Raw genomic sequence first — 19,744 nt, 5'->3', positions numbered from 1 at the left:
AGAAGCTAACGATTTATTTATAAAATATTTAAATATTTATTTTTAACATACTTAAATATCTTTATTCATAAAAATATACGTTGAGCTAACGATGATTTTTTAATACTTCCCTCAACAGTAGTCCTCATTCATTGTACCATATTAAGCTATAGCTAAATCTCTCTAATTTCTATATTTTACTAAAATTTAAAAGAAATAATCACTTTTAAAAAAGCAATTGAGTATAATTTTGTAGGGACCAAATTGATGAGTTGGGTTTTGTCATTTTTCTTTTATATGCATTGATAAATTGAAGTATAGAAATTAATTGAGGCTCAAATTTCCCTTTAATCGAGACTCGACTCGTTCTATAGAGCTCACCATTGAATCACTTTCTACACTTTCGAGACTCACAACTTCCATGTTCAACACTTGAGAATTCTAGGCTCGACTTGTTCTCTAGAGCCTTCGAACAAAGTACACCATTTATTCGACCCTTGAGTCCACAACATTTTTTTGTTTAACGCATGACTAAGATACCATATTATGAACCACGACCCTACACAATGGTATGATATTGTTCACTTTGAGTAGCATGGTTTTGCTTTTAGTTCTCCGAAAAGGCTAATAGAAATAGTATTTCTTACTTATAAACTCGTGATCTTTCTTTTAATTAGTGAATGTGAGACTATTTCTCTTAATAATCTTCGACAATAAGAACATAATATTACTAATTAACACGTACTTGATATGCATACCCGTGTCTTCTAGTTTAACAAGTATAAGGTGAAATCGAACCATTTATCTTTGACGAGATAATAATTTGTGTCTTATCTGGTAATCTGTGTTCGAATCGACATAAATTATCGAGTAGATGACTAAGAACGATTTCTCCCTTTTCCTTGTCTTTTTAGCGAACTTGTTCACTCTATCTATATATCATCATCTTCTTCGCAAATCAATTTATAATTGCACTGGGCGCCACTTTCCGGTTCCTCTGTTCATCGCTCTTCTCGCTCTTTCTCTCTCTCAAATTTCATATCTACACTTTCTCTCTTCGGATTTCACAGACTGATCGAATCATGTTCCCGAATCTCCTGCTCTGTTCTCATCGTCTCGACAATTCCAGGTAAACTCTCTTCACTTTACGCTGAAATTGCATCTAAATCGTCGCTTCTTTCGATCGAAGAGTTAGGGCTGCGTTTCGATCGGTTCTGTATTTTGATTTCGTAAGTAGGAAAAGTGATTTGAATTAGAAGGAAAAAGAGAAGGCGATCGGAATAGAAGTTAATTGTAATGGCGATAATGTAAATTACAGGAAGAAGAAGAAGAAGAATGAAGCTGTGACGAAGAACAGCGAGTTTGAAGATGAACAGATGCAATCGACTTTTTCGGTTCCTTTTCAGCGAGATCCATTGGAGAAGCAATCCAGATTTTCTCTGCGTTCGTCTGATTACTCCTGCTCCAGGTCCTTTCCGTCTCTCTCACTTTGCTTTCATAATCCTCCCTTCACTTTTTTCCCTCCCAAATATCTCATTTGAATTCCATCTTTCTTCGTTATTTTCCATGTTCATTTGAATTTCAAACAATTTTAACCTCTCTAGTAAGTTATACTTAAATTCACAACGAGTAATATATATCTATATATATATTTCGAAAAAAAAGTGTTAAAGAAAAAATTTCTTAGAGCTCATGCAACATTGCTATATGAAAAAAAAAAAAAAAAAAAAAAAGAATGCTTCTTATACAAACTCTACAATAATTAGTTTAATCGATTGGTCACTCGTTACGTTGTTCGATTGAATTTATAGGCTCTGCGTCCACCGAAAGTAGGTTACCTTTGTCGGACAACGGGCTAAGTAGCTAAAGTAGCTAAAGTGATGATGAACTTTGTTAGTAAAATGGGTCCTATGATAAATAAAAATGGAAATCAATTTTTAGGGCTATTTTTTTTTTTTAATTTGTATCAATTAAAAACTTCAAATTAATAATTATATTAATTTATATTATAAAACTTAATAACTAATTCAATTTAAATTTAGTGATTTATAATTATATGCATAAAATAAAATGTAAAAATATTCTTCTTCCAAGGTTGAATTAAAATAGTTACAAAAATAAAAACATAATTTTTTAACAAAAGCCTTCTTAATTTAATCTTTAATATAAAAAATTAGATGTTTATTGAAATATAGATATAGTACCAAAATATATAACAAAAAATACATTTATTTTTGTAAATATTAGTTGAATTTTAATTTTTTTAAAGAGAATATATGATTTAATGAATAAATTTATGATTTATTTTTAAGATGGTTATTGAATTATTTAGGAATAATTTTTTTTATACTAAAAACAGATATATAATAATAAAAAGATATTTAAAAAGTTGAAAAGAATTAATGTAAGAATTAAGATTGAGAAAATTAAAAAAAAAATAAATAAATAATGAATTCTCTATTTATTTTGTTTCTTTTACTATTTTTATTTATTTATTTTTGGGATAATTTAGAATATATGGTGTGATTAAGAAAGGGGAGGTGAAAGTGGAACCCCCTTGTGGTCTATTTCTTGATTTGTCAGAAGTCTTCATTATCAGTCATCGCTTCTTCACTTCCTCTCTTCAGCTTCTCACTCTCATTTCTTCTTCCTTCTCTTCCAGAGCCTCCACCTTCAAGGAGAAGAAGAAGGGGGAAATGGCGAATAAGGTCTCCAATTTCTCCGATCTGATTCAACGAGTTACAGCCTCTTGTCTGCTTCATCCACTCGCCGCCGTCCGTCAGGATTCCGGGGAGATCGCTGGCAAGAATCGCCAAGGACATGAGGCGAGTTACGATTCCGATGAGCTCGAGGATGATGAGGAGGCGGGGGAAGTAGAGGACGAGTGGAGTAAGGAAGGGATTAGGGCACGGGAAGTGCCGAAGGGAGAGTTAGTCGGAGTGGAGAAACTAGTGGAGATGGAGATTCTGATGAACGAAGTCTTCGATGTCGTTTCGACTATGAAAAAGGCGTATGTGAACCTGCAAGATGCGCATTGTCCTTGGGACCCGGAGAGGATGAGAGTGGCCGATGTTGCAGTTGTGGCGGAGTTGCGGAGGCTAGGGGTTTTAAGAGAAAGGTTTCGCCGGAGTTTGATTGTTCATGGCTCTGGAGGCGGACGCGGGCGTAGGAGAAACGGCGTAGTCGGGATGCTGAAGGAGGTTGTTGCTCCGTACGAGGCGGCCATGGAGGAACTGAAGAAGGAGGTGAAGTCCAGAGATGTGGAGGTTGAGAATCTCAAGGAGAAGCTTAAGAACTCTATGGCACTTGCCAAGGGCAGCAGCTATGGCGGCAAGAAAGGAAGATCTCAGTCAAAGAGGAAGGTCAGCTGCAGTTTTGGTCAAGGTAATTCCTATTCCTGATGCCTAATTTCATAAACACTATGCAGCTCTCTGTTAAGATTCTTGATCTACAATAACTCGCATTGCATTATCATAATGATTTAATGGTGCATTAATGGAGCTAGGTTTAAGATTCTGAAGTGACTTACTTGATTTTGCTATACTGGTGGGATTATTCAATAGGAAGAACTTAGCAACGAAGCCTATTCATAGTTAGGGGAGCTCAAGAACTTTTTTTACCCTTTTTAGTTAATTGAATCTTTAGGGCCAAAGATCTCACAGCTGACGCCTTGATTTATGGCAGTGGCGGCATCCCCTGTCCCTGAGCTGTTCGAGGCCACAATGAGCCAAGTCAAGGAAGCCTCCAAAGCCTTCACGTCTCTCTTGCTCTCTCTTATGCGCTCTGCTCATTGGGACATTGCAGCTGCAGTCCGTTCTATAGAATCAGCTATCTCTGAGAGTGACAATACCTACCTTGATACTGTTGCCACCACTCACCATGCCAAGTTTGCTCTTGAATCTTACATTTCCCGCAAGATTTTCCATGGTTTCGATCACGAAACTTTCTACATGGATGGCAGCCTCTCCTCACTGCTAAACCCCGAGCAGTTTCGGCGGGATTGTTTCACCCAATATCGTGACATGAAAGCCATGGACCCTGCTGAACTTCTCGGAATCTTACCAACTTGCCATTTTGGCAAATTCTGCTCCAAGAAGTATCTTTCCATTGTTCACCCCAAAATGGAGGAGTCCTTGTTTGGAGACTCGGAGCAGCGTCGACAAATCTTGGCTGGTAACCACCCTAGGAGTCAATTCTATGCTGAGTTCTTGGGGCTGTCCAAGGCAGTCTGGCTGCTTCATCTGCTAGCATTCTCACTTGACCCATCTCCGAGCCAATTCGAGGCAAGTAGAGGAGCCGAATTCCACGCGCAGTACATGGAAAGTGTGGTGAAATTACCATGTGGACGGGCAACAGCTTCTTTGACTGTGGGATTTCCAGTTAGTCCTGGGTTTAAGTTGGGTAATGGTTCAGTCATCAAAGCCAGGGTTTTCTTAGTTTCCAGGAGTTAAGGTATTTTTGTGGCATTACTTACTGTCTTCGCTTGCCCAGAACTTACATGTTATGCATGCATCATAGTCTGGCTAAAACAAAAACAAGGATAATAATTGACATGGACGGTAAAAGAAAGCAATCATCATTGCCCCACCTTTTCCTTTGAGTTGCAAGTTTGAATCTCCCTTTCTTATCTGTAATGTAGTAATTAAAAGAATGACTTTGGTTGGTCATTCATGTTTATAGACTTGTATGGTTATGCTCTATTGTGACAATATATATGCAACAAGCTCTCTCTTCCCTGATAAGATCATGGAACATTTTTAGTGCCATTTAGACTATCGAAGGCCCTAAACCATCGACTTTTAAGATAGTAATGTATACTTTATTGCTTGAATCGACGGTCTAAAAACATTAAACACCCCACAGCTAACTAAAACCTGATTGGGTGTGTGAGAAAAGATGGTCCATTTGCTAAATGGATCCTATAGATGTCTTCCTAAAGGCATAGGGCAATTTAAGTATAAGGATACAGGAGTTTGGTTAAAACTCTCTTCTTCAATGATTACCAATGAAAATAATATTATACATAAAATTGAATCTGAGAAAAACGTGGGGGCCATCATAGAAGGAGAAAACAATCAATCCTTGGTCAGATTTGGGGCAAAAGATTCATAGGCTGAAAAGCTTCTTTGCCTGCCACAGATCAAACAAATGCATAAAAGGACTGACAGTGTTCTAGCTCAGATTGTCTGGCATGACTCATGAGTACCACATTGAGTATAGTAGTCAACAAAAGCAGAAGGAAAAGTTGCTTAGAAAATTAAGTAAACTAAAGAAGCTTTTAGTAGAATATGTGCCACAAGTTTTAAGGGATTTGTCTAAAGTTCGTGACCCATTAAGGCCATTACCCTACCTACCACCTCAAAAAAAGGGCTTTCTATAGCATATAGGAAGCTAAAAAGGCAAGGCAAGCATATTCTTATAATCTAAAAAATGGAAGTTCCTAACAAGGAATCATTTCATTGTGTGATGGTAAGCCCAGAATATGTTAATAAATTCTAGGAAAAGTTAGAGAAGCTTTTTGGTGAGTGGGCAGTAAGAACTAATGATTTGAACATCTTACTTGCTCAAGAGTCAGAAACATGACCGCATTCCAAGATCCAAGTCGACCAAAATTTGGAAGAAATCCTTTATAGAAGGCAAAAGGCCCCTGTAGAGAAGAGTTGCACCACAATGGCATATGCTTTTAGAAGCCATTTTGATTTGAAATGGAACAAAAGTTAATACTATGCAGTGCTGTTTACAAAGGAATTTTGATTCAAACACTTTTAGAAGCCATTTTGATTTGAAATGGAACACATGGAACAAAACTTTTAGAAGCATGGTTCCTCAGAATTTTAAGATTCACTGCTGTTTACAAGCCAGAAGTCGCTTGCTACTAGTTTTGAAAACTAGATATTATGGAAGAAATAGACATACCTCATTCTGTAAGGTTTTAACGAAGCAATCAATGGTATTTTTGTAGGTGGAATCTCCCATCATTCTTGATTTGACCTGAAAGTAACACCATTGCATCAAAGCCAACATGGAACAGACTACTTGAATTGCTATAAAGCTGTAGAACAAACTTTCATTAGGATCTATCTACCTGCATCAAGAAATTTTGGGGTGATTTTACAACTTGAATAGCACAAATAGGAAGGTGAAAAGACCAGTGGAAATAGTATAAGTTAGTGTGCTATATTCATCGGATCAATAATCATAGCAGTTGAAAGGTATCAATGCAGCAGAATCCGGGAAACAAGGAAAAGATTATGACTCATCATTTCCTTGGTTACTGCACAAGATGCTAGATATTATAGAAAGAAGCATAGCTTCAAAGCCTAAACAAACATTTGATCTTTAGGCTCTAGACTCTATAGCCATACACTTCCTTCATATCTCCTCAGTTTGCGTTTGTCTTATATTATCACAAAAGGTTCCAATTCCATCACTTCATCCTAACAATCGAAGGAAAAAGAAAAAAAACCACAGCAGTCGGTGCAGATTCGATGTGGCTCGATGAAAGGTCATTACTAGTGTAGCATTAGCATTAGATATGATTGCAATTCAAATTGACTAAATTCGATAGAAGACCATAAATAAGTTTATTAAACATTACACAGAGCACGATACTATAGGATTAACATCAGGTTTCAAAATGAAGAGAGAATGCCTACCACATCAACAGGGGAACCGATGCAAACCGCGAAGAAACCTGCACCTAGACCAGCTAGGAGGTGAGTAAAAATACTGTCCAGGAATCCTGGAATTTTTAGAATCATCTGCGTGAGTATAAAGTAATATATTACTAAGGTTCACACTCTAACCAAACTATAAGTTGCAGAAAACCATCACACAAGAGACAATATTCGCATACCTGCTTCACTTGGTCATAACTTGCTAGTTCTGCGGCATTAATAATAGCATTCCTTGCTATGTTTGGACCAATTCCCGTCCACAAGGCCATCAATCCTTCCTGCATTTAAAAATATTTCAGGAAAATTACTAATTATGGGATATTAGATAGAAAAAGATATGAAGCAAGTTGAATCTAAGAACCCTCGTAAACACTTTGGATATGCAAATCCATAGTTCACAAATGCTAAGATCTGCATAGTTCACAAATGCTAAGATCCCCAAATCAAGTTGATTTCATTCCAAATGATTGCAACTTTTGATAATTTGATCTAATAACCTTATTGAAGAACCTCAAAATGATAAGGAATCACCCTATGGGAAAGTAAGATTTAGATTACCTTCTTGATCGAATATCTCAAGGCAAGAACACTTGTTTAATGATCAAGTCAAACTTGAATGATTCTAAGCATGCAATATAAACTACATAAAATTACAAAAAAAAAAAAAAAAAAAGAAGACATAATGCTTGGCTAAAAGAAAGCACAAATACTCTTTTTACTACATTTTCAAAGTCTATTTTACATAGACAACATACATGGCTTTACGTAGCATCAAAATGAAACCCTTAACCTTCTATGAGGCATTTTAAGCATATTTTAGGATCATAGTTAGCTACTATGGAAGTAAATAAAAACTCCTAAAATACATTAACAAAACACTATAAGTCTAGATTATCATTCACTCAAAATTTGTAATGATCCAAGAATAAATTAAGCTTGAATCTTCTATAACGTGGCATGAATTGCAACTCGAGTTCATCTTGTGGTAATTTGAACAACATTTTTTCACATATTTCTTGAAGTTCATATAGCATGATTGAGATGTCTTGTACTAACCTGTCTTATGATAGTAAAATATGCATCTAGAGTGCCTGAGTAACGTCTAGGCACCCCAGCTGGCAACTTTCCTTCAGCTTGAAGACGAACCTTGACAAGATCAGTTGGATTTGCCACAGAAATTGCTACGGCACCTGCCAAAATAGGAATCACAATACTCTCAGCAGATTTGACAGGAGAAATAATTGAAGAAGAACAATGATAATAACAAGAACATTGCAAGAACTTCAATTTGGGATAAGGAGATTGATAATGCTATCACGATGAAAAAGGTTTAAGACCAAAGATCTACCCACCAGTAAACAAAGCAGCTAAGATCTTCTGATGTAGAGGTATATCTCCAACAAAATTGTTGCCTACTAAATATAGTTTAACCTGTCTAGTGCATAGTTCGTAGTTAGTGTGGCATATAAAAAGCAGAGTATAGTCGTTTACATCCATCACTTTGCAAAATCACTGCACTCACAGGATCATATAGCCCGATCCTTAGGCCGCCATAAATACACTGGCGATGTAATCCTGCAATAACTCCTTTCCAAAGAGCTGGTAAGCCTTCTTCCCTAGCAATTGTGGCGATAGTTCCCATTAATCCCCTATATCTAGATTGACCCATCCCATCTGCGGCAGCTGCTTTCTTCTGCAGCTGAAGCCGTACTTTCGCAACGTCCAAAGGAATGGTACATAGCTACACAATTCCAAACAAAAAACTGAACTACAATAACACTAACAACAAAACAATAATCTGCAGGCCAAGAATCCGATGAATGTAATCGAAAATTACCTCCGCAACGCAAGCGGCAAAAGCACTGCATAGAAATGTCTGAAAGAATGAGAAATCGGTCTGGGACTGAGGATCTGCCATTTCAGGACGGAAGAACAGAGCTAGAGAACGGGAATTGCAAACGGCAAGGGGAACGACGACGTGAATAATGCTCAAATGCGGTAGAGTAGTGAAATTAGGGTTGGAGATAAATAATTGAACTCGAAACGTAATAAAGAAGCAAAGGTACGTCGATGAAACCGGTTAAGATGGCCACCATTGACGGCCGATCAAATCCTAATCAGCTCTTTGCTCAGCGGTAGCTGTCGTATCAAGTATTCCCTGGGGGTATCAAATCCAGTAATACTCTACCCTCTGAAACTCAGATTGGTATTGCAATAGATGAAAATGACAAATCCACCGCCGGCGATAAGCTCGGGGATCGGAAGGCCCGCCACCAGCAGCTTCCTCCGACGGCGAAATGATCTTTGAACTACTTTTCGATCTGAACGAATCGCATCACATGGCCCTCGTACTTGAAAATTGCAACACAGTAGAAGGCGGTTCTTAATTTGTATGAGTACACACACGAACAGAAGAACGGACAACAATCAATTTATTAAATACTTTTTGGATTATCTGCAAATTAAACGCTTTATATTATTTTTTTTCTTTTTAAATAAATATAATAATTGTGGTGTATAAAACTGGAAAATAAATCAATAGCATTTCATCTCCACACAATTTGAATATCTTATTAAAAACTATATATATATTTCTTTTCACTACGATGAACCATGGGCCTAATGACAAGCCCACATGAAGATTATGGGCCGACAAAGAAGCCCACAGTGGAAATTGAGTGAAAGGAATAACCTCTCGGCCCATAATATGGGCCTTATATGGAACAATAGACGAAAGTGAATAATGGGCCTACAGAAAAGCCCATTTTGGATAGTCGGGGAAATGGGCCTTACTTGATAAGGAACAACCTCTTGGCCCGTAATATATGGGCCTTATATGGAACAATAGACGAAAATGAATAATGGGCCAACAGAAAAGCCCATTTTGGATAGTCGGGGAAATGGGCCTTACTTAATAAGAAACAACCTCTTGGCCCATAATATATGGGCCCTATATGGAACAATAGACGAAAATGAATAATGGGCCTACAGAAAAGCCCATTTTAGATAGTCGGGGAAATGGGCCTTACTTGATAGACTATCCATGGGCCTAAAACGAGAAGTAGATAGTGTTTTAGAGGCCCAACGGAAAGCCCACAATGAGGAAACATTATCGGCCCAGGTTTAATGGGCCAAACTTAAAGCCCATAGTTGAAATACGGTGAGAATCCCGCCTCTTTTAAAAAGAGTGGCGGGAACGATAAAATTACCCGATCCGCCAAATCGAAATCACCACATTCAAACTGCGTTCCCTAATAATTGCACTATAAAATCCCAAACTCGGCTTTCTTAACACACTTCTTGTTCTCCCGCCGTTTCTCAAACCCTAGCCAGCTCCTGTTTCTGCAATTTCTCTTAGAAATGTTGGAGCTTCGTCTTGTTCAGGGTTCGCTCCTCAAGAAGGTCTTGGAATCGATCAAGGACTTAGTGAATGATGCCAACTTTGACTGTTCGGCCACTGGATTCTCTCTTCAGGCCATGGACTCGAGCCATGTCGCCCTGGTGGCTCTTCTCCTTCGGGCGGAGGGCTTCGAACATTATCGCTGCGATAGGAACATGTCCATGGGAATGAACTTGAACAACATGTCGAAGATGCTCAAGTGTGCCGGCAATGATGATATTATTACAATCAAGGCCGATGACGGCAGTGATACTGTCACTTTCATGTTCGAAAGCCCCAGTATGATCATGTTCTTTCGTCTTTTTATTTTCTTATTTGAATCATTCTAGACTGTTGTGCCTCACCTGTGTAGTTATTTAGTCCTTGGTTTATCAGTCTACGTCTCCTCGTCTATTTGAAGCTTTTTTATGAGTTAATTTTAAGATATCGTAGTTGCATATCAAGCTTCTTTTCGACTCGCAAATCTAGCATGATCATCTGGTTAATCTTAAGTGGTTGATTAATAGGAAGAATATCTAAAATTGAACTTTATATCTGCGAATAGCATGATCTTCATACTTTGTCTAACGTTTTGTCGATCCTCGTAAAAGAATGTCTCTGATTTATTGAGTTCATGATCTTTATATTTGGTTTAACATTTTCTCGATCAGCTTAAACTTCGATCTGCTTCAAGTTGTCCTGTCTTTCTGTCAATTCCAATTTTACATGCTTTTTCTCTGGATCTGGTTACTGTTTTTCACTAAAATGCTCTGGTCTTTACTTAAGCAAGCCTCTGACAGTTTATTTTTTTACCTTTTGTCCGTCCTACGCATGGTTCAGCTCAAGATAAGATTTCCGATTTTGAGATGAAATTGATGGACATCGACAGTGAGCATCTTGGTATTCCAGATGCGGAGTACCATGCTATTGTTAGGATGCCTTCTGCTGAGTTCGCTAGAATATGCAAAGATCTCAGCAGCATTGGTGATACTGGTATATTTTGATATCTTTCGATGGTTCACTGATTATTTTATATGATAAATTCTTGTTTTCCAAGTATTTAATTACGTTCACCAATTTTTGCAGTTGTGATTTCTGTCACAAAGGAAGGTGTCAAGTTCTCAACAAGAGGTGATATTGGATCTGCCAATGTTGTTTGCAGGCAGAATACCACTGTAGACAAGGTCAGCATGTCTCTTAATGTCATAGGGTTCTAAATTTATTCACTGAATCTGTTTTTGAATTCCAAATATTGATTTCCCCCCGTTATTTGGACAATTCAATGCAGCCTGAAGAAGCAACAGTCATAGAGATGAACGAGCCAGTTTCCTTGACATTTGCTCTTAGGTATATGAACTCCTTCACTAAGGCGACACCTCTTTCTAACACAGTCACCATCAGCTTGTCTTCCGACCTACCCGTCGTCGTTGAGTACAAAATAGCAGAGATGGGATATGTTAGGTTTTACTTAGCTCCCAAAATAGAAGAAGATGAGGATGAGACCAAGCCTTAGGTCTAAATAGTAGAGTTACCATTTGTTTCTAAATCATTTTAGGATGTGTTTGAACTTTTTTTTTCTGTACTATAGCAGCTATGAGTTGTGATTTAGGAGTTTCTTATTGTCCAGTATCTACTTCTCTGTTTATCAGCTTCAAATTCTGATTTTTCCTCTTATCTTGTTATCATTTGATTTTAAGGTATGAGATATTTGAGAAATTACCCAACAGAAATAGAGTAGGATTGAAGGTAACTCATGAGGAAGCAATGAAAATATGAGCATCCAATGGCTTCCAAGTGTTACTGTTTTCTCATATAATTTATGAGTTGAGGTGTGAGGAGGTTGATGGTGATCCTTTTCATTGTTCTTCATCGATATGTTCATACTTTGCAACTGAAATCAAATGAAATTGACAGGAAAAAGGAAATCCAAGGAAGACCATTTTGAAGTTTGAGACTTTCCTTAACTTAATAGTTTGTTTATAAAAGCTTAGATTAGCATATAATTATTGAAATTAGCATCGTTGAACGACAATTGACACGTTGAGCTTAGGATGGGTAAGTAACAAATGGGTCGTTGGGTTGAATGAAGGGATCCAAATATACAAATAAAGTTCTAATTTTGCGCGATTGAACTTGTGCTCCTAGATATTATATTTCAATTTTTATGAATTTTATATTTGAAGATTTATCAATCTATTGGCATGACTAAATTTAATTTAGGGCGTGGCTCTGATACTATGTTAGACGAGCACGACTCTCTGCAATGGTATGTTAGACGAGCACGACTCTCTGCAATGGTATGATATTATCCACTTTGAGCATAAACTCTCGTGCCTTTGCTCTAGTTTGCTTTATACCAATGAAGTTAGTATTCTTCACTTATAAACTCATAATCATTCTCCAAATTAGCTGACCATCGTACCAATGAAGTTAGTATATTTTTTACTTATAAACCTATGATCATTCTCCAAATTAGTCGACGTGGGACTTCCATCATCCAACAATCCTATCTCTTTCGTGAAAATCTCTTTCAAACAGACACATTTTAAATAACTTCTAGCTTAGACGGTTACTCCGAGTGAAAGAGAATAAAGACTACCATTAAAGCAGCCCAAGCGAGGCGATCCCAATCAGTAGTGATTTCTGACGCAGTTCAAGCATTGGTGATCTGATCTTATGATCTTCTACAGCCTAGGTCTTCCCGTTCCTTCATCTGGCTTATCTTCTTCATAAGACTTGGAAATGCTCTTGACAAATACGGGTAGGAAGCGACCTGGAAAGGTTCATTATTAATTCACTCTATTGGGTTTAGTAAAATCTATGCTCTAGAATGGCAAATTTTTTAAAATATTTTTTAACAATTTGAAAAAAAAATAAAAAATTATATATATATAAATAGAAAGGGTAAACAAAAGAAATACACAAAAATTTCCCATTTTGAGTTGCCCAAAGCCGCGGGGAGCAGCGAAATAGCAAAGCTAGAGAGAGAGACTCCAATGTCTGTCGCCAACAGAAGTGCGATCAGTGGAGCCCTACATTTCTCCCGGTTATCTTCTACCTTTACCAGAAGCTTCACCACCTCTTCGCCGATGCTTCGACTAAAACCAAGCGGAGGAAGAAGAAGAAGAACCTGTTCGAAGTAGTTCAGTTTTTGCCCAATTGGGGAGTAGGATACCATGTCGCCAAGGCTCATTGGGATGAAATATCGTACCAGATCACCAAATTAAATCTGTACAAGGTATGTCTTCATCTTGTTTCTTTTCTTAGATCAATGTATGTGGCGCTTCATTTGAGATCATTCCCTCTCTAAGTAAACACAACGGTTTTGTTTACTTTAATCGTTTACGAAGATTTGTAGCATTTATAACTCCGGAGGCGTTTGAACTGGAAGTGTTAGATCTGTTTTCTTTCGATGCTCTCTGATTCAGGATCCAAGTTCTTTATACTTTCGATTGTTTTATACAGAGTGGCACGCATGGCAAGGCATGGGGCGTTGCTCATAAAGATGGTTAGTGATTCTTTATCGCCAAATTTGTTCCTCAATCGTTATTGGAATTTTATTTTGCTGGAATTTTGTTCTAATATTTATATAGAAGAATGAGCAACAATTGAATCTCTTGTATGTTCAAACCTAGGCCAAGTTCTATAATTTGGGACCATGACATCAAGAGCTAATGCCTCATAGTTGATTTAGATGATGAAAGTTGGAAAATTATTCAATATTCACTATTTACTAATCTTTGAATTTGGTGTATAGGATTTTGTTTCGTGACAATCTAAGTCCCGTTTGATAAGATTTCGTCTTTAGTTTTCTGATTTTGAAGTTCATGTTTGTGTCCTCTCAATTTTCATTTTATAGTTCTCATCTTTCTTAAGCAACCACTTTAAGTTCTTAGTCAAATTCTAAGAACAAAAAAGAAAAAGTAGTTTTTGGAAGCTACATTTTTAGTTTTCTAATCTCGGCTTAGTTTTTAAAATATCGGTAGAAAGTAGATAACAATAGGTGTAAGTAGTGTTTATAAACTTAGTTTTCAAAAATCGAATGGTTATCAAACGAGACCTAACTTTTAGTGTATTCTATTATAAATAGTCGGTAAGTTTTCAAGTTTTGAATTTTAAAGCACGAGACGTCCTGAAGGTTTGTGTGAGCCACATCGGTTGGAGAGGGGAACGAAACATTCCTTATGGGTGTGAAACCTCTCCCTAACATACGTGTCTTCAAACCATGAAGCTAACAGTGATGCGTAATGGGCCCAAACAGACAATATCTACTAGTGGTGGGCTTGTGTCGTTACAGCTTAAGTTGTAGTTAGGTTGAGAAAGTTAGCCCTTGAGATTCATCCCTTTTGAACTCTTTACCGAGGCGACTCCGGACTTGGTTGCCAACCGTTATTGTATTGCTTACAAATGATAGTTAAAATTTAAGTTTCTAGGACTTATCTTCCTGTTTGCTATTGTTGCTTGTTGCAAACTACTTCCATCAATGCCAGAGGTTGAAACGAATGTATTTTCCAGGCACGCCTATCGCAGAAGCTCCGAAGAAGATCAGTGGCGTTCACAAGCGCTGTTGGAAGTATATCGCTAGCTTACCGAGTTCAGGAGACAGCGACCCATCAGCTGAAGTTCAAACTTCATGACTGCAGATTACAGTCCTTAAATATAGTCAGGTTTCTTAACTTCATTATATGAGGGGCATTCTGTGCTTTACATGCAATCCAGGATGAAATGAAAGATCAATCGTCCCGAACTTTGTGTAACTTCGAACTCGTTTTTCAATTCTCAGATACTTGTGGATTTTATTGTTGAATAGAGGTTTAAGAATCAGTGTTTTTGTCCTGCTCCTGCTGTGAGATGAATACAATAATGTTTCCTTTTTTAAACATGGAAAGTGTTGAAGAGTTTATTTAGGAAGAATTAAAAAAAAAAAAAAATCAAAATTTTCAAGAATTATAACATTTTCTTTGTTGTATTTCTGTGTTCATTCAAATGTAACTTTGTAAGAAAAACTTAATTGGTTCAATGAAAAATACCAGTCGGTTCGGATTGATGTCTTTTTAATAAGTTTTTAATAAGTTTAAGAGGGTTGGGAAGTACGACCTGTGTTGGGTGAGCAACTAGCTTCCGTCTTAAGGCCATCTCCTAACTAAAATAAAGGGTTTGTGCTGCCTTCTTTAAAGACTTTCCAAAGAACTTTCTTGGTAGGAAAGTCTAGACTAGAGCCGACGACTCATGTAGAGATAAACCGCCAGAAGCACAGGTAAGAAAAAGTCCATCTACACTGCTAAACATTCTACAAAATTTGTATATACATTATATCAAATTCGAGGCATTGACTAATTAAATGTATACATGGTAAATTTGTATATACATTATATCAAATTCGAGCCATTGACTAATTAAACGTATACATGGTAAATTTGTATATACATTATATCAAATTCGAGCCATTGACTAATTAAACGTATACATGGTTGAACCCTAGAGTTAGTATAGTGTTTTTGTTTTCTTAAGTTAAACAATACGTGAGGGAGATTCTATTTTAGTCAAAGTTAACGTGAACTAGTTGAAATATGTTCAAGTTAGTGAGAAAAAGTTGCATTAGATACGGATGTACCATAATCATATGAACATCTGATAAGCTATGTATTAAATCATCCATTTAAAAGCTCTAGTTACCAATTTTCAGACAGTATTTAAGACCAAAATGGTGGCAAAAATCAGTTTTCTTTGTAGCCAATCTCAGACTTATATCATTAAATTCATGAAGCAAGGAAGGAATATAACAAGAGATTTGACATCTGGAGCAGAACAGAATCAACAGATAGCTTTGTTGGGCAATGAAAATATAAATTTGCACCAACATCATCTCTCTCACAAGTTCAATAATCATACCCTTTTGGTGTTGCAGAAACTTAAAACAGAAAAGAAATATTTAAGAATAATAATGTTAAATTAAAGAGAAATACCTATACAGATTCAAGTTCTTTCTTTTTTGAATTCCAGGGTTGTTCCATCTCTCAGAGTTTCTTGTGCATCATTTTCCATTCCAAGGATGAAAAGGGCGGCAGCTTGAAGATACATGGCAGTTGGCCAGTCTGGTGACACTGCTTGGGCTTGCATAGCATCTCCTAGAGCTTCCTGAGGCATGTCACTCATCAAGTAACACAAACTACGTCTAGCAAATACTGTTGGTGATACCATGGTTCCTCCATCTATGAACTGCACATTCAAAAAAAGATTGTTTCAACTAACAACGTCGATGCCAGAAGTCCGATTATCAAAACATGTTGGTTCGTCTCTTTTATGGTATTATAATCAATTTTCTCCGCTACAGAATGAAAGGTGCCAAGAAATTGGATCAGAGTATTTCATCTTTAAAAGTTAATCACATACTTGCGTGTAGCAATCGATGGCATTTACGAAGTCTTTAGCTCGAAATGCCGAGTCCCCACGCTTCTTAGAATTGAGTGTTTCCTGTATTTGGCTTGTCCACATTTGGAAAGAAAGCTGAAAGACAAAGCAAACTCTTTACTGATGAGCAATGAATTAGACCAACTTTTAAAAGGTACTTTCAGTTATATAAACAGAGGGGGAATTATGCCACTGAAAATTAGATGGGATTAGCACGTAATGAACTTAGTTAATAAGCAGTTAGTGCACCTAGTTTCACGACCCTTTAGAATGAATAAAGATACATGGACAAATAGCTAGCCGCATTTTACTGGCATGGACAAGAAAAATGATAAACAGGTTCAGCCTAATTTCACGTCCCTTAAAATGAACAAAGAACTCCTAATAAGAATCTCCATAGTCTCTGATATTAGAAAATTAAATTTAAAGATGAATTTTCCAACCTCATTTGCAACTCCCTCATCATCCTTGTATCCAGCCTTCTCCAAAAATTCATGTATTGCAGTAAGATCCGTTCTTGAGCAAGCCTCCCCAAAAGGTGATAATGAAATTTGCTTGGAGGAAGCATTCCCATGCGAAATTCCCATAAGAACGTAAGAAGGAACCTGACATAAACCAGTGGATAGAACTGTATGAATTTGGACGACTATGCTAACTAACCCGACTGTTATGGCTAGTTAATACCAGGATATTAAAACAAACGTATGGTCGTACTGTACCTCGGTTTCTTTCTGAAGAGCAGTGAGAGCAATTACAAGAGACTTGACATTTGGCCTCTCACGAAGTTCATACTGTAAACATCTTGAAGCCAACCTCACTAGTTCAGTCCCCTCATCATTAGAGAGATGACCTTCTAAACACGAGTCCATCAGCATCGGAAAATTTTTGGCACGTATCAGATCCAGTGCCTGAGAGAAGTGAACTTGATTAAAATTCAACATGACGTTTCCAAAATTCAGAATGCAAAAAATAATAAAGCCCAGTGCAATGTTCTTTAAAATGCTGATAATTAGTCAGAGCCACAACCAAGTTGCTGAAGCTAAATTTCTGGAGTAAATTTTTTGGTTGTATTTCAGGATAAAGTCAAATCAAACTTCCACAAGAGAGCAATTTCTGAAGGAGGAAACAGTTTACATGGCTAGGGGGAATATGTTTGCCACTGAGAAGATCAAGCAATAGAGTGCCAAAGCTGTAAACAACACTTTCTGGCGTTATCCTCCCTGTCAAATGGAAATTCTACAATTAGCATAGTGCATAACGAACAGATGTGGCCATGCTGGTTATATATATATACTCATGAAGCATTTTTTTAACAATGGCGTTGCTTGTCATTTCTAATTCTCTGTACTATATCTAGAGTCGTTACGTAATGTCACAGAAACCAATAACTTTTAGGAATTTTACCAACGAATCTCTCCAATGGCTTAAACGTGCCGTATCTAATCTTTAAATGTTCAATACCTGTCCTCATATATTCTGGAGGGGTGAAAGCCAGGTTGGTACTATAGCTCTTTCCATCTCTACTGTTCTTCATAAGGCCAAAACAGGATAGCCTGGGATTACCATCCTGCTGGGAAGAGCTAATTATTACAAGTACACGAAATATATCCAAAACGAGAAAAATATAGAACTATAGAAACATGGTGGATGCATCTATGTACCTGATCGAAGAGAACTCTATAAGCATTGAGGTCGTGGTACAATGCACGTCCCTTACTACTGCAGTACTCCAAAGCTTGTGCTAGATATAATGCCACTCGAAGCCTCATTGCCCACTGCATGGGCTGCGTTTCCCCTACAAGAAAATAAACCCTCTTAAGTATTCAAATTAAATGACTAGAAAGGCACGTAAACTTGAGACTAGTGGAGCTTAAAATGTGCTTCCCCCCATATCTGATAATGAAAAACCAAAACCGAATCGATTATCATATATACGAAGTGTTTGTAATCAAAATTTCATTTCATCACCTAGTGTCTAGAAAGAAAAAAAAAGAAGAAAAACAGGGCAATGTAGTTTCTATAAGGTCATTAAAATAGAAAATTAACTAAAAGCGTACTCTTACATGCTTGCTTTTCAACCACCCTCAAGGATGCTATTAATTATATATTCTACTTCGAGATATATAAAGTATAACAGACAAACCAAAAAGAAAAAGCGAAATCCATGTAAAGAAGTTTCAGCATCATAAATGTTAATTTAAGCTAGAAAATTTACAATGAAAAAGGTGCCTGGAAAGAGTTTCATTGGGCATGAACTCAGCCACTAGCAATCTCTCATTGCCCTCGCAGCAGCATCCAATCAAATTTGCCAATCGTTGATTCCTTAGCTGTCCCACAGCTCTAGCTTCATCCTGAAAAGCAAAAACACTACTAACAATCACCTTAAACGTTCTTGCTTGGACAAAAATATGCATACTCACACAGTTCATTAACATCGAGACAATGCATAACAAAAAATAAGCACAAAGCTCAAATCAGAGTAAATCACGGACTAGGAATTGGCGAGAATCGGGCCAAGCCGACTTGTTGAAGCGCTTCACAGCAATCACTCGGTCATCGTCAAGTTTTCCCCTATAAACAACATTGGGCGCTTTCTCTCCATGCTCGGAAACAATGTTCTCCGAAGAAAATCCCGAAGTAGCAGCTCTTAACTGATCAAAACTGTACTCGCAGAATCCAGGCAATGCGTCCTCATTATCTGCATTCACAACACAAATCTAATTCCAACAACTACAAATAAAATAAAATAAATTAAAAAAAACATCAACAAATCAAAACCACAGAGTAAAACTCACCGGCGCAGGACAAATCGTTGAGATTAGATTCGATCTGAGAAGGCCAAAAACAGAGTCCAAATCTGGAGCAACGAGCTCCCATTGCAATAAACCAAAAATCAGATAGAAAAAACAACCTGTTCGTGAATCTTCCACCTCCAAAATCACAACACAACTTCCTGTCGTAAACACACGCAAACTGAAGCAAAAATTAATGGAGAAAAGGCGAGCTGCAGCAAGTAAGGAAGAAGTTGAAGTAGAGTTTGTGTGTGTTGGTTAGGGAATCGAGAAAGTAGAGCGTAACAAGAAGAAGGAAAAGGATTGACGCTTTTGTTTCTCCGATCCAAAGCCTCTGTTACCTTCTTCACTTTCTTACAACCTCATCATTTCGCTTCCTCTCACTGCTTCTCTCTCCTCACAATCTTCTGCTTCAATTTCTCTCTCTTGTTCTTCAGTGTCTGCTACTGTAACTCGAAGCTGCGAGTTTAGTCGCGTAAGATACACCTCAAACCGCGAAATTATAA

General features: G+C 37.3%; 4 protein-coding genes and 1 pseudogene across 9 annotated transcripts; 3 read left to right on the top strand and 2 right to left on the bottom strand.

Annotated features, from left to right (window-relative positions):
- Positions 1-967: 967 nt before the first annotated feature.
- Positions 968-4,721, top strand: GIL1 (glucose-6-phosphate isomerase, putative (DUF641)). The gene is made up of 4 exons (XM_023656673.2): positions 968-1,108; positions 1,298-1,447; positions 2,642-3,363; positions 3,664-4,721. The coding sequence occupies exons 1-4, from the start codon at positions 1,062-1,064 to the stop codon at positions 4,428-4,430; spliced, it is 1,686 nt and encodes a 561-aa protein (XP_023512441.2). The 5' UTR covers positions 968-1,061; the 3' UTR covers positions 4,431-4,721.
- A 55-nt stretch (positions 4,722-4,776) lies between these two features.
- LOC111777196 (mitochondrial uncoupling protein 2) lies at positions 4,777-9,086 on the bottom strand. Of its 3 annotated transcripts, XM_023656675.1 has the most exons (9): positions 8,494-9,084; positions 8,179-8,397; positions 8,009-8,087; positions 7,713-7,846; positions 6,836-6,934; positions 6,636-6,740; positions 5,896-5,970; positions 5,540-5,626; positions 4,777-5,109 (listed from the first exon to the last, which is right to left on the bottom strand). In XM_023656675.1, exons 1-9 carry the CDS (start codon positions 8,572-8,574, stop codon positions 5,086-5,088), a joined length of 903 nt encoding a protein of 300 aa, XP_023512443.1. In that variant the 5' UTR covers positions 8,575-9,084; the 3' UTR covers positions 4,777-5,085. The 3 variants fall into 3 exon arrangements, with proteins under 3 accessions (XP_023512443.1, XP_086974711.1, XP_086974710.1); XM_087118585.1 differs by lacking the exons at positions 4,777-5,109; positions 5,540-5,626 and having other exon boundaries at positions 5,925-6,064; positions 8,494-9,085; XM_087118584.1 differs by lacking the exons at positions 4,777-5,109; positions 5,540-5,626; positions 5,896-5,970 and adding an exon at positions 6,071-6,416 and having other exon boundaries at positions 8,494-9,086.
- An 854-nt stretch (positions 9,087-9,940) lies between these two features.
- On the top strand, positions 9,941-11,709 carry LOC111776764 (DNA sliding clamp PCNA). The gene is made up of 4 exons (XM_023656114.2): positions 9,941-10,335; positions 10,876-11,028; positions 11,122-11,219; positions 11,324-11,709. Exons 1-4 carry the CDS (start codon positions 10,017-10,019, stop codon positions 11,546-11,548), a joined length of 795 nt encoding a protein of 264 aa, XP_023511882.1. The 5' UTR covers positions 9,941-10,016; the 3' UTR covers positions 11,549-11,709.
- Positions 11,710-12,943: 1,234 nt separating this feature from the next.
- On the top strand, positions 12,944-14,936 carry LOC111777055 (uncharacterized; annotated as a pseudogene). Its single transcript, XR_015412099.1, has 3 exons — positions 12,944-13,273; positions 13,501-13,543; positions 14,551-14,936. The product of XR_015412099.1 is annotated as an uncharacterized LOC111777055 (transcript).
- An 898-nt stretch (positions 14,937-15,834) lies between these two features.
- BSK5 (kinase with tetratricopeptide repeat domain-containing protein) lies at positions 15,835-19,734 on the bottom strand. 3 transcript variants are annotated; one of them, XM_023657499.2, is made up of 11 exons: positions 19,580-19,734; positions 19,242-19,419; positions 18,939-19,144; positions 18,662-18,797; positions 18,108-18,241; positions 17,908-18,013; positions 17,581-17,666; positions 17,166-17,354; positions 16,890-17,051; positions 16,429-16,542; positions 15,835-16,254 (listed from the first exon to the last, which is right to left on the bottom strand). In XM_023657499.2, the coding sequence occupies exons 2-11, from the start codon at positions 19,321-19,323 to the stop codon at positions 16,012-16,014; spliced, it is 1,458 nt and encodes a 485-aa protein (XP_023513267.1). In that variant the 5' UTR covers positions 19,324-19,419; positions 19,580-19,734; the 3' UTR covers positions 15,835-16,011. The 3 variants fall into 3 exon arrangements, with proteins under 3 accessions (XP_023513267.1, XP_023513268.1, XP_086974592.1); XM_023657500.2 differs by having other exon boundaries at positions 19,242-19,399; positions 19,580-19,733; XM_087118466.1 differs by lacking the exon at positions 19,580-19,734 and having other exon boundaries at positions 18,939-19,163; positions 19,242-19,496.
- Positions 19,735-19,744: the final 10 nt, after the last annotated feature.

The sequence above is a fragment of the Cucurbita pepo genome, chromosome 16 (genome assembly GCF_057944985.1).
Source record: "Cucurbita pepo subsp. pepo isolate OVF chromosome 16, ASM5794498v1, whole genome shotgun sequence".
NCBI classification, from domain to species: domain Eukaryota; kingdom Viridiplantae; phylum Streptophyta; class Magnoliopsida; order Cucurbitales; family Cucurbitaceae; genus Cucurbita; species Cucurbita pepo.
Note: the sequence above shows the minus strand (reverse complement) of the source record. Positions and strands in the feature narration are given on the sequence as shown.